General features: G+C 40.8%; 2 protein-coding genes across 2 annotated transcripts; one reads left to right on the top strand and one right to left on the bottom strand.

The window, feature by feature from the left end:
• Positions 1 to 66: 66 nt before the first annotated feature.
• smdt1b (single-pass membrane protein with aspartate-rich tail 1b) lies at positions 67 to 1,737 on the bottom strand. The gene is made up of 3 exons (XM_063476433.1): positions 1,544 to 1,737; positions 496 to 655; positions 67 to 318 (listed from the first exon to the last, which is right to left on the bottom strand). The coding sequence occupies exons 1-2, from the start codon at positions 1,703 to 1,705 to the stop codon at positions 518 to 520; spliced, it is 300 nt and encodes a 99-aa protein (XP_063332503.1). The 5' UTR covers positions 1,706 to 1,737; the 3' UTR covers positions 67 to 318; positions 496 to 517.
• Positions 1,738 to 3,790: 2,053 nt separating this feature from the next.
• On the top strand, positions 3,791 to 11,559 carry zgc:158803 (LUC7 domain-containing protein). The gene is made up of 10 exons (XM_063476432.1): positions 3,791 to 4,353; positions 4,835 to 4,929; positions 5,831 to 5,929; positions 7,267 to 7,377; positions 7,491 to 7,634; positions 8,374 to 8,550; positions 8,888 to 9,072; positions 9,151 to 9,180; positions 9,565 to 9,726; positions 10,403 to 11,559. The coding sequence occupies exons 1-10, from the start codon at positions 4,293 to 4,295 to the stop codon at positions 10,638 to 10,640; spliced, it is 1,302 nt and encodes a 433-aa protein (XP_063332502.1). The 5' UTR covers positions 3,791 to 4,292; the 3' UTR covers positions 10,641 to 11,559.
• Positions 11,560 to 13,453: the final 1,894 nt, after the last annotated feature.

The following is a 13,453-nucleotide window of genomic DNA, read 5'->3' as shown; positions in this document are numbered from 1 at the left end:
TGATAAGCCTAAAATGAGCCAGAATTAAAAATTATGGGTGTTAAGATTAAATAACAAGTGTTTTCCACATAAGAGACTCTTTATTTATTGGTCACACACAAACATGCAAACAGGAGCAAGGCCAAAACTAGTAGTTGTGATAGCCTCACATGATATGACATTTCTGATAAATTCTTGAAGGCAAAACAAGTTAAATATTAGAGAATAGGGAAAGGAAGAGGGTGGAGATAGAGGGATTTATTTGGAAGACAAAGTGCCCCATCTTCCCCATCTTCCTTGTGCCGACTGGTATGCTTTCAGTCAATATTGCAAAGCACCCTGTGGATGTAAATGAAAAAACAGAACACAGTTGTCATCACTGGAAAAATGTCACAGATTACTTCCTTTGACATGCAGCTGACACACCCTTTACACAGGAGAAGACTGTGACTAAAGGTCCCAGCCTCAATGCTTAAAGATTGCATAAGGTGTGGCTAATAAGCACTTGAACTTTACCATTTACTTTTCCAGAGTTAGGTCAATCGTCGTCATCGTCGTCTTCAGGGACAAAGATGTCGTGCTCCTCCAGGAGGGCGGCAAAGTTCTTGCTGATCAGATTTCCCACATAAAGGAAAGGCACCACCACTAATGTCATGCGGATGAGACCAAAGGGTGTCTGCAAAAATCAAACAATGAGAAAAGTTATGGTTAAACCAAGAGGATGCAAGAACTATTCAGATCACTAAACATAACTAGGTTTTCTGCAGGTATTGTGGCACAGCTGGATTCAGGAGATATTGGTTGTAACAGAGCTGAGTTTTTGCGAATTTCCAGGTAAAAAAAACTCTGAATATCTGAAACACAAAATGCTTTCACTAAAAGCACAACTGATATCACCAGGTCATTACATCCTTACACTGAAACTCTATTCTGAGTCATGTTGACTTGGCTCCAAGCATGGTCAATGGGTATCTTCATATGAATACATGTGTTTGAGTTAACAGCCCTCAGCCAGTCGTGAAGCGGATTCCAGCAGAGAATCATATACAAATGTCGAAGGCCCATAAAGAGTGGACGAAGTATGTGTGGTTACAGAGCAGATCATTTTAGCCCTTGACCTCACGGCAGTTTCCGTCCATCGATCATCAAATATCCATTTCTCTTATTAACGTGTATTTGTATTTTTATTGCGATATGAAAACAGCCTTTCTTTTCCGCGACCAACTGGACATGTCCTGCCCGAACATCGACGAGTTTAGGCTTCAAGTCTATAAATTACTCGCCGACATTAACGGCTGTCCAGCGGACGTATTTTTTAACACACAACACTACATTTCCCCAAATAAAACGAGTCTTTGAATAATAAATGATCTTTAAATTTACTAGTGACTTATTTCCTTTAACAGCCTCTCCCTTCAACAAAACAAACGTTCATTGGCTGATTTAACAAGTCCGGTGCGTATCCTGTCTTTCTATTCGTCAAAGCTTCCGTCAAACCACTGCTGTCCCACCCACTCGTAAACTCCGGTCGGCTACCTCTGTAAACTGGACGTTGGAAACTCACTTTTTCCGGCTTCGGTAGAATTGCTCCAGACGGGGTGGACACTGCGGTCCTGCTTTGAGTCGTCCTGGGTATATTTGAGGTCTTCAAGCCGGTGTTACGGGTCATTATCCCCATATTTCTGGAGGAAAGTCGCAGCGGGAGCCGCAACATACTCGCCGCCATTTTTCCTGTATTTGTGACGGTAATGGGACGTTTCTATATGGGTGGGACTGGGATGCCTTGTATGGGCGTAGCTTGCGGTTTGACAGGTAAATGATGAGTAATTCCATCTTAATGTATTGTTATTATAGTTGAATGGTCTGCTACAGATAGATACATGTGGCCGTAAAATACACATAGCTGAAGTTAAGTCACTAAGGGCCTTTTAAACTTTATTTAAAATTTACGGAACTATTTACTATGTTCATATTTAACACAGTAAACCTTTGTACAAGCAACCAATCACAGTTATCAGCTTATTATAATATCAAGATTGAATCTGAAGAGAAATAACGTAAAATACTAGCCGATGGTTATAATTCTTTGCATCTTAAACTGGGGTAAAATCAGGACTTGGAGCCAGTTTATGTGTTTATGTTTATCACCTCTGTTTGGACAGAAACAACTTTTTAGACTCAATGAGACAAATGAGTATAAAAAGTATGAGAAAAAACAAATTAAATGATCTCCTTGTTTATCTTAAGGTCTCAAGAATTTTTTTTCTTTTATATTGACATACGTCACTCGTGACAGTTTGGTTAGAAACATGCACATTTGTGTAACCCTCTGGAGGTCACTGCTCCTCATGTTCCTCCTCAAACAAAGAAGAAAGTACTAGTCATTGCTGACGATGTCTGCTGTCCTAACTCTCCTTGTGTACCTGCCTGCCCCTTGAAATCTCTAAGTCATAACATTACGGAGAGCTGAAGTGAAATTTGCAGATTTTGATGTGCCATCCTCTTGGAGGAGCTGTTCTACCTGTACAATCAGAATGAGCACCGAAGCAGGTGAAATGGAGAGTGATCTTTGACCACCAAAGTCTAATCCCCTCCTCACTGCATCAAAGCGGGAAAAAATCCTAAATGCTTTCAAGCCATGTCATTTTTATGAGGCTGAGGCAGACAGGTGGAGAAACTAAAAAACGTATGGAAAAAACTAATGCACTGCCACAACTCTTTACAAGCTGATGCAGTAGGTAACACTCATGAGGAAACTATGGTTCAGCAGTGGTAGCGCATTGGCAGCTAAGGACTGCCCATCTACCTGCAGAGTGCATCTGTTGTCAGATGGGGGCAGTCTCAAATATCTGGTACAAGGAGTTGTTGCTGGTCTATCATCCAGCTGCAGAGAAGAGCAAAGTTGTAACATTACGAAGAGCTGAAGTGAAACTTATGTTAAAAAGCCACTGTTTGTGCTTTTAATAGTCTACTTTTTAAACTTTGATGTTTTTTCGTGCTTTTCCCATTCCAGAAGAATGCTGCTGCCACTCCCTTTCCTTCCTAGCATCCATGTTGATCATGTTTGCACAGGAGCACTTCTGTGGTCGTTGAAAACCCTTGCCATAGGGTCTCTGTCAGCAAATACCTCCACAAACAGACACAACGGTAGCATAAATTAAGAATGATGTACCAGCCTGACAGACTGTAAAATGAAGCTAATGCAGACGTGCCTAAAACTGCTGTTCTGAGAGTGGCCACTTGAGGCAGGGCCCAAAAGCAAGTCAGCCCACACAGACTTCATTGTTATAATGGCAGAACATTTATGTTTACAGCCTGGTACCAAGAAAGGCCTCTATGCAGTGAAGTGTCAAAATAACATCCCCCTTATCACAGCTGGGAGTGGGCACTTGAGACTAGCCAATCCTTCTCATGTTAAAAATCTTAACTTTCAATGTCTTATTCACAATGTTTATAACTTTAGGTGGTCTTTAGTGTTGTGCAATGAGTCTGCTCTAGGATCCCAATCATTTTGATATTCATATATGTGTGAATATCAAATTAGTTATTATACGTATTGGCCAGTGACAGTAGCATATATTTTCTAAATATGCTGAACATTTTAGCTTTGCAACCATGTTTCTATGTGTTATTTGTAAGATCAGAGACACTTTAAACACTTTATATGTTTGTGTGGGGGGAATCCGAAAAACTAAGAAAAAAAACAAAGCAGGATAATAATAATAATAATAATAATAATAATATTTGTTGGTGACATGTAACGTCACCAAACAAGCGAGGCTGACTGCAGCACTTCCTTCGCCGCTGCACTAGAGCGCGCTCCGCGGGGACGCGCATGGAGGGGGAATAGGAAGAAGGAAGAGAGGACGCTGAACAAACTTGATAACTTCTAGCTGACTCGCTAGAAATCTGTCTGTGTGACAGTGGAACTGGTTACTTATTTCTGTGTAGATTTTGTTAGCTAACAAAGGCCCCGTCTAAATTCAGTCACCGTTGTCTCAACTCACCACACGACCCGACCGGCGGACCCGGGCAGCAGTTTTCAAACAGACGTTGCACTTGCTCGGCCGACCCGAAGCCATCCAACGTCACAAAGTCACATTTATTTGCTTTTGTTGAAGTGCAGGGATAACCAGTACATTGAAGTAACGCTGTACACAAGCAGCTCGCTGGTTAAAGGCTCGGAGTCTTCCTCTTGGTGGGAAAACTTATCCGCGGTTGGTGCTGTTGGAGGAAGAGACGAGGCCTTGCAGTTGAGGAGGCTGCATGTGTTGAAGACCGCTGCTGGCGACGTTATCTGAGCACTCATAAACATGTCGGCCCAGGCACAGATGCGAGCGATGCTGGACCAGCTCATGGGGACGGGGAGAGACGGTGAGAGGGGTCTCGCCGTGTTTGAGATTGGTTACTTGCAAAATCAGCAGCGTGTATGACTGTTGCTAGCATTAGCCGACAAGCTAACCTGCATACTTGATGGTGACAGTGCGGCATGCTTTACAAATCATGCTAACTAGCCGGCTAGCTACCTGTTGTATTTAAGTTTGCTTGGCAAGTTAGGTTATCGCACACATCTGTTACAAAACCAATCCAAAACAAACATCATGTCGGCATTTTATTTGGCTCATAGTCATGTGTTCGTTTTTTCTTCCCTCCATTTCCTCCCTAGTATTTTTTTATTATTATTTTTTAACCACGAGGAGTTTTATCGGACACGTTTACTGTACCTGGATGCTACAGTGGTTAGAGATGTATGACTTAATCCGTCACAGGTGCGGGCTAATAACCCAGTATGATAGTAAAATACTGTACTTTTCATGAACGCCTGCTTTTCTGGTTTCCTTCTTTTTTTGTAAAGGTGACACCATGCGGCAGAGAATCAAATTCACAGATGAGCGAGTCTGCAAAAGTCACCTCTTGGATTCATGTCCTCATGACATCCTCTCAGGCACCGTGAGTATCGTTTTTACGCACGCCTGAACACACAGAGGAAAGCTTTATCATATTTACACACAGCCGTATAATATATACAGTAAATACAGTCACACACACAAGGCTGACAGGAAATGTATGGAGAGCTTAGATGTGTTTGAGCTCTACTTCATTGTCAGTGGGTTTGAAATGAAATAACTTTTTTATATATGGGAAATAAACACATATCCAAACATACTAATAAGCATTTCTATTTTAACTGATCCACTCTACTAGAACAGCTTTGCATAACACACTAGCGCACAGTTTCACTTTCTAAAACATGCTGCTTTATCTTCCTCACAAGGCCAACGACTCTGAGGTGAGCTTTTTCTCTGATTGGCTGCTGAAAAAAAGGCTGGTTTGGTTTCATTTAAAACTGTACTTGAACATTCAAATGTATTAGTGGGGATGTGGCCTGAGGGTCATAGACTTTGTTTTAATAACAAATATGAGTTGGGATTAGAGACAGATCGTGAGATGGATTAATTTTACCCCTCTGATGATGTGTTGTTGCTTTTATTCATTGACTTATCCTCTTACTTTCTGTTCCTTAACCTCGACTGGACTGGACTCAAAACGACTCTTCCAAAGTTGAACATCCCCAAATTAAAACTGAGAGTCAATTTAATTCTTAACAGCCTAGTGCACTGAATATAAACAGATAGTTTGAATAGTGTATATAGAAATCATCAGACCTGTGTTAGCTTTGCTTCAAGTTAAAGGGTATCACATTTGGATTCTTTAGTGTGACATCAGTGAAAATTCTTGTGTCCAGGACATTTTATCTTGTAGCTTTTTTGTTCTTCTTCAGATTTTGGGCTAAAACGTACGAGTAAAATGAGGCAGTCAGCTAACATCATTGTCATTTTGATTCCTGTAGAGAATGGACCTGGGAGAGTGCATGAAAGTGCATGACTTGGCACTCCGAGCTGATTACGAGATTGCCTCTAAGGAGCAGGAATACTTCTTTGAACTTGATGTAAGTTGTACGCACACACCCGCAAAGATATTCTCTTGAATGTCTTGTTGAACTCACTACATCTACTTTGATTGCTGAGACTTTTCTTGAGAAAGTTAGTTTCAAGCTCTACCTAAAAGACTGTTCAGAAACACACAGAAATACACACTACTAGTCAGAAGGTAGGACACACTCATTTATTCATATGAGTGTAAGTTGTCCTAACACAGAAAAACTAATTCCTGTTGAAGAATAATTATGTATTTAATTTTAACTCAGGATCATCATAGTTTTTGATCAAGAGGGTTATTAGTGAAAGACGTTAATCAATATTTTTGCACACTTCAAATTTACTTTCCTTTACATTTGCAAAAGATGCCTCTAGCATTACCAGAGGTTCTGTAGAGGTTATTCATCAAATCACTCATAAAATATGGTTGTCTGGTCTATGTATTACAGACTCATGGACTTCAGAGTAACTGACAAGTTATGTCACTTCGGTTTTCATGCATTTATTGAACATAGGAACACACTGAGTAAAGTTAACCCTTGAATTGTAACTCAAGCCTCTTTTAGCAGCACCAGTCACCATTGGTCTTTTGATGACTGTCTTGTTGCGTCACTCAGTCTTTGCTAAGCTTCAGGTCATGGTCTGCCGCCCTGACATTTCCCAGTAAAATTTCCTAATACCAATGTAAATGTATAGTTCCTCACTTGGTGCTCAAGCCCTGGTGTAGCAAAGCAGAATCAAACCACCATGCTCCACAATTTTGTAGTCTGCTGTCTTTAGCTTATCTTTTTTGTGGACTGATGTCCGACGTAGCTTTTCCAGAAGTCATTAGCAAGTTCACTTACTTTTCCCAGCACTCAAGTATATATTATAAGTCATTGTGGGGTTTTTTTGTGGACATAAAAGTAAAACTTTGTGTTTTTGTCATTTTGACTTGGCTGAAGATGAAACCATATTTGAGTAATCAAATCAGTAATCCTGGTAATTCCAAAGGGTTGATAAGCTTCTTTTTTTTCATTAACACAGTTCACAACATCCTTGCTTACAAGGCTACTTTGATGTCATAGAATAGCCTGGAAGGTGGTAAAGTAGTCCAGACCACATTAAGATGTCAATGAGAAGGCATCTCTCTCTCCAGGCTTATCAAACGTATGGTGTAAGTGCTGCTATTAAGCTTTAAACAACTGCTTAAGATGAGAGCAGGAAATGTTTGGAAACTGAATGTTTTATAGCCGCGTTTGTAAACTCACTTCATAGCAGGTACAGACTAATTAGTTCAGCCACTGTTAAATATTCTTGAAAATCCTGTAATATAATATTTCTCGGTTATTTCTGTATTTTTTCTCAGGCCGCTGAACACCTTCAGTCTTTCATTGCTGACTGTGACCGCAGAACTGAGCTGGCCAAGAAAAGACTAGCAGAAACACAGGATGAGATCAGCGCTGAAGTGGCTGCAAAGGTGACGCACTGTTGACATTTTTAGCTCTAATTATCACAGGAAGAGTCTACACACTGCCTAAAAACTATGAGCTTAGCATTCTTTTTTTTCTTTTTGTTTCCTGTCATGAAAAGGCTGAACGTGTCCACGAGCTTAACGAAGAGATCGGGAAGCTGCTGGCCCGGGCAGAGCAGCTGGGAGGCGAGGGGAATGTAGAAGAGGCCCAGCAGCTGCTGGAAAAAGTGGAGAAGACCCGGGCATTAAAGAAGGAAGCAGAGGTCAGAAATGTGTTACCTATCTAAGTGATAAGTGGTAAGATATTTGCAGCCACATGAGAGGTGCAGTTTCTGTTTACTGTTCTCGAGCACATTTGCTCACCAGCCCCACTCACAGTTACTCTACTTATGTGTCTGTGCCTGAGTAAACACCAGTTTGTTTCACCATCTCAACTCCTGTCACACCTGGTCTCTCTTTCATGCCATTTACTTGTGAAAATTTTGTGATTTTTTTATTTTATTTATTTATTTATTTTTTTTAATGCTTTTTGTGGCACCGTTGGTGAAGTAAATGACACACTGTCCTCTCAGTTGTTAATTACTTAAGAAATAAAGTGGTTTTGGGATTGGGGATCTGTCCTGTGGCAATCACACTACATATATACTGTGCCTGAATCCAACAGCACCGGACCAGGGCACAGTCACAGCAAACACACTAGTTAAGTGAAACAGACTCTGGGGGTCGGATGCACTCGTAGATGGAACAGATGGCCTAGTCTGTGTACACCATAGGTGAAGGTTAAATGTGTGGTTTAATGACAGCGAGTTCATGGTTCATGCCAGTGTTAACTTGCCTGTCTGAGTAGAGCAGCTTCACGCTCTTCACAAAGTAACAGAACTCATATTGGACACACATTTTATCAGCTCCCAATCTGCAGCTTGTATAATAGGTCAGAATAATGAGATACCGGTTGAAAAGTTTTTATTCTGCTCCTTATAACCATAACATTTGTGACTGCAGGATATTTACCGGAACTCAATGCCTGCCTCAAGCTTTCAACAGCAAAAACTGCGAGTGTGTGAGGTGTGCTCTGCCTACTTGGGTCTCCATGACAATGACCGTCGCCTGGCTGACCACTTTGGGGGGAAGCTGCACCTCGGTTTTATTGAAATCCGTGAGAAGCTTGAAAAGCTAAGGGTAAGGATGTCCTGGAGCAGGTCTATGCTACTATATGCATGAGTATTGATTAGTACCACAAATGTATCTGTACAGTGTTATACAAACTACAGTTAAGGAGGCAGTATGCTCAGCTGTATCCAATTTAGTCATTTCATTTATACAACACTTTTCCAAATAAAGCTTCAAAGTGAACTGAAACATGTAAGGAATCAAATCGAAAACAAGAAGAATTAATTTGCACGTCAAACAAGTTTGATCAGTTCAGAAAGTCATAAGATGTGAGGGATAAGGACAGATTTGGGCGTTTGTCTCCCTGTTAGGCCTGTTGACTTCATTCATTTATTTTTTAATCCAGAAAGCTGTTATCGAGAAACAAGAAAGAATGCGCACGAGGCGGCGAGAGGAACGCGAAAGAGAAGATGAAAGAGAGCGACAGTGGGAGCTGGAGAGGGAGCGGGAGAAAGAACGGGAAAGGGAGCGAGAGAGAGAAAGACAGCGGGAACGAGAGCGAGAGTGGGAGAGAGAAAGGGACCGAAGGAGGTAAATGATCAGAATCTGTCGTTACTGTGAAAATGTTTTAAGTCATCGGGAAACTGAAATGTCTTCCTTTTTTTTAAGGTCAAGATCTAGGAGTGGAGACCGATACAGGTATGCAAGCATCACTTGATAAGTTTGTTTTTCCCAGGTTGGCAAGGCGACTTGTAATTTCACACAATATAAAGCCGAATGGTGCGGTATCTGTAAATGCACGCAGTGGGGTTATTAATGCCATCACCAAAAATACACAAATATGCCACAAAAATACTCAAACCTCTGCTTTCCTGGTAAAAGAGCAAAGAGGAAAACGGCAAATTCTTACATTTAGTGACGTATAGTTCTCGTGCAGGATGTCATTTACAAGACAAAATGCTTCCGAATTCCCACAAAGTCTTTATCTAAATCTATAGCACACATCAGTACAGCCAACCCCTTTTTTAGACATAAACAATATCCTTTTCTTTTTTTTCCCCCTGCTGAAAATGATTTATCCAGGGATGGAGGCAGTTCGTCCTCCCATCGTTCAAGGCGCCACCGCTCCTCTCGCTCCAGAGAAGAAGGTGGGGAACGGGATCGTGAGAGGGAGAGGGAGAGGAAACATCGACACAAGGATAGACATCGCTCACGCTCCCACTCACACAGACGCAAAAAGAAAAGGTGCAGATTTTATTCATCACTGAAACTTGCAGAAATCTGCATCATGACCAGTGTGGCATAACATTCATCTGAATTGAAACTATTTAAAATTTACCTTTTAAGTGATTCTTTTAAATGAATACTACAAGTACTGGAGCTTTACACACTGTTGCACATATTTATAACATCTATTCATTATATATAGTAATATGTATATGCATATAAGGTGCTTGGTCATTTTTCCTCTTGGATTATAGATAATTTTGACATTCTGAAATCATAGACTGTATTTAAAAGATGGACAATAGCCACTGTAACATCAACCAGTGGTTTGTCCTAGAAGTATGAGAATATTATCCTAGTTCCCATTGCATTTATTACCTGAGTAAACAAAAGCTGATGAGTTTAAGGTCTCGGCTGCTAGTTTAAGTTCTTAAAGAATAGACAATGATGTGCATTTGGTAAAATATCTATTAGACATAAATAAGGGAAAATGTGGTACATTCTGATTGACAAGTAGCTACTTTGTGCAAAACCTCTTGGTTTTGTGGTCACATGTGTAATATTTAGTTTAAAATTAAATGTAACCAGCCAAATATTACCAACCATCTTTCTAACCATGGACCTTTCTTAAGCATTTTCATTCCATAGCAGACATCAGTGATTGTTTTGTTTTTTCTCTTTCTCACTTTTTCAGATCCTCCAAGGACAGATCATCTCACACCCGCGACAGAGAGCGCTCAGTGTCTCAGGAGAGATGGAGGGAGGGTGCAGGAGATGGATGGCGTGGCGACAGAGCAGATTACAGAGACTGGGAGGACAGGGAGAGGTCCACCTCTCCAGACATGGCCAGGGAAAAGGAACGAGAGAGATCCGTGTCGTGCGAGCGGGACCGACGGTCCAGCTCGGAAGAGCGAGAGTCCGGGGAGATATGAACAGCAGGGGGCGCCTCCAAAGAGTTTAATTTGGATATATTATTTAGTAAAAAACATGATAAGAGCATGGAGAGATGTGAGCCTGCTGGTGCGAGTGTGTGCGCTTGTGTTGACTTTGTATACGTGTTCATGTTGAAAACGGGACATGTATATTAGGTGGGGTGGTGGTCGGTGGTGGTGGTCACAGAAACATGCAAACCAGTTTTATAAGAGTGAGGCGAGGCTGATCTGGAAGCAGTGTAGTCGTCATTTTTCATGTCATGTCAATGGTCCTGTGTACAGTTACTTTCACACTGATGAGGGGAAGAGTGGTGAGAAGACGGCACCCCTGCTTTAAGTCCATTTTTATTTTACTCTCACAAAGTGCTGTATTTTTTTATCCTTAGTTTAATGTTAATACTGTTTATCCCGTTCCCTTAGGAACCTCAGTTTCAGTAGCATGGTTTGGTCTCGATAATGTGGCGTGGCCCTTGCAGTAATGCTTGAAATGAGGTGTGAATGACTGAAGGCACTTCTCATGGTTGTGTTTTACTTGCTGCCTTCAAGCCATGACAATCTCATTTCGCAGATTTGACATGCATCGGTTAAGATGCCGTGATGAGCTTGTACTTTGAATATAAACTCACTCACTCCCACCCACCCAAAAGATGTCATCCGAGTATTTCTCCCTAGACCAAGAGGTATATAAATTATGTGAATATTTGACTTTGACACTTTTCAGAGAGGGGGGGGAGGTCAACTTTGCTGTGCCACCATTAATTGAATGATTTTGTATTTATTTTATTTTTTGGCTTCCATTCAAACAAAAAATGTTATCCAGATTTCTCTCTAACTTGTCTCCTGCTTTTTACAGCTGCATCAGATTAAACCCACCTTGGCAGCAAAAGTTGTGTGGTTGGAGTGCAACAGTTTTTTGTTGTTTGTTTTTTAAGTTTTAATGGGGGGTTTTGGTACCTCAATTATAGTCAGACACATTTTTAACATTATACAAATAGGTTTCTATTTTTTCCCTCCTATCGTGGAATGAAAGAAATGTAGTTCAGTTCATCACAGCGTCCTGATGATGTTGCCTAAAGGTGAAGAAGGTTGTGGCAGAGCTGTTGTGTTGGTTTTCAGTGAAGTGTATTTCCATGTGTATAAAACAAATCACCCAAAAATGCTGTCGTCTTATATAGAGACATCACTGAAAACCACATACACACTCCACCCACTTCATTAGGTACACCTGTTCAGCTTCTAATTAGTCAATCACAGCAGCAACTTGGTCCATTTAGACATAAAGACAGGTTCAAGCTGACCATCAAAATGGGCAGTGGTTTAGGTATATTGGGGATCGTTGTTGGTGTCAGATGGGCCGATCTGTATATTTCAAAATATTTCACTGGTGATTTAGTGGGATTTTCCACACTGCCATCTAGGGTTTACAGAGAATGGTCTGAAAAAGAGAAAATATCCAGTAAGTTGATGTTCTCTGGTTGGAAATGTTTTCTTGATACTAGATGTGAGAGGAGAGCGGCTGATAGGAAGGCGCCAATAACTCGTAACAACTAAGTTATGGAGAAGCTCATCTCTGAATGTGCAGTACGTTGAACCTTGAAGCAGATTGGCTGTGGCAGCAAAAGACCACACCCCACCCCACTCCTGTCAGCTAATAACAGGAAACTGTGGCTGCAATTTGCAGGAGAAACCATAAGATTGGAAAAATGTTGACTTCTCTGATGATTCTCATTTTCTGCTGTGAGATGTGGGTGGTAGGGTTGGAATTGGGCTTAAAACATGAAAGCATTGATCAAGCCTTGTCCATATGAAAGGTTCAGGATGCTGAGACTTTGGTGTTGTAATGGGGATATTTTCTTGGCACACCTGACCATCTGAATGTTGTTTAAACACCACATACTACCTGAGTATTGCTGCTTAATCACACAGATTTTTTTATGACCACAGTGTACCCGGCTTCTGATGAATATTTCAAATGGCCTCCACAGTCACCATCTGGCAAATTTGCAACACCTTTGTGATGATTTCCTGTTAATATGAATCAACATCTGAGGAATCTTCCTGGCACTTTGTTGAATCTATGCCTTGATGAATTAAGGCAGTTCTGTGGGCAAAAGAGGGTCCAGCCTGGTGCTAGCAAGATTTACCTAATAAAGTTGCCAGTGATTATGCGGTAATGGTTATTAGAGGACAAAACATAATCATGCCTATGGATTCATGTAACACTGAGTATGAATCCATACAACTTCACACTCACCATGTCTAAACATTTGCCTGGTGCTTTTCGTAAAGATGGATGCCCTGGCTCCACTTCCTCATGCAAAAGTGAAGCCAAAATTTTCAGGTAACAGGAGCTGCTTTTGGTGCTGGAAAAGATAGCAGGAAAACGTTGGAAAAGTCTGAGCTTTACAGTTTTGATGACTCTTTACCGCAGGTTGTACTTAGACTGAAGGATTTAAAGTAAGATATTAAAATATGAATAACTATGCAGATATATTTAAAAATGCACACATTACAGGTATGGAAGGTACACGTTTCTCTTTCTGTCATGACGTTGCATCCCGGGAGCATCAAGTTATGAGGAAATTAAAATCAGAGTGAGAACTACATAAAATGCCAAAAACAAGGTACTGTCTTCGCTAAAACATTCATATACTGTTGCTGAATCAAAGCATGCTGTATATTCTCTTTGTTGTAAATACCTATATATTGTATATACGTATATATACTGTGAAGTTCCCGTTTATATAGGATGAATGTATGAATAGTAACCAGTTGTATAGTAACCGATCTAATCTGAATGTGAGGTAGGTCCA

Source organism: Pelmatolapia mariae, linkage group LG6, assembly GCF_036321145.2.
Source record: "Pelmatolapia mariae isolate MD_Pm_ZW linkage group LG6, Pm_UMD_F_2, whole genome shotgun sequence".
Lineage (NCBI taxonomy): Eukaryota > Metazoa > Chordata > Actinopteri > Cichliformes > Cichlidae > Pelmatolapia > Pelmatolapia mariae.
Note: the sequence above shows the minus strand (reverse complement) of the source record. Positions and strands in the feature narration are given on the sequence as shown.

Excerpts from the sequence above, each read along its gene's own strand:
- smdt1b (XM_063476433.1), bottom strand. The coding sequence starts at position 1,705 with ATGGCGGCGAGTATGTTGCGGCTCCCGCTGCGACTTTCCTCCAGAAAT. Across the intron at positions 656-1,543 it reads TTCTACCGAAGCCGGAAAAA|ACACCCTTTGGTCTCATCCG; the intron begins GTGAGTTTCCAA and ends TGATTTTTGCAG.
- zgc:158803 (XM_063476432.1), top strand. The coding sequence starts at position 4,293 with ATGTCGGCCCAGGCACAGATGCGAGCGATGCTGGACCAGCTCATGGGG. Across the intron at positions 8,551-8,887 it reads AGAAGCTTGAAAAGCTAAGG|AAAGCTGTTATCGAGAAACA; the intron begins GTAAGGATGTCC and ends TTTTTAATCCAG. Across the intron at positions 9,073-9,150 it reads AGAGAAAGGGACCGAAGGAG|GTCAAGATCTAGGAGTGGAG; the intron begins GTAAATGATCAG and ends CTTTTTTTTAAG.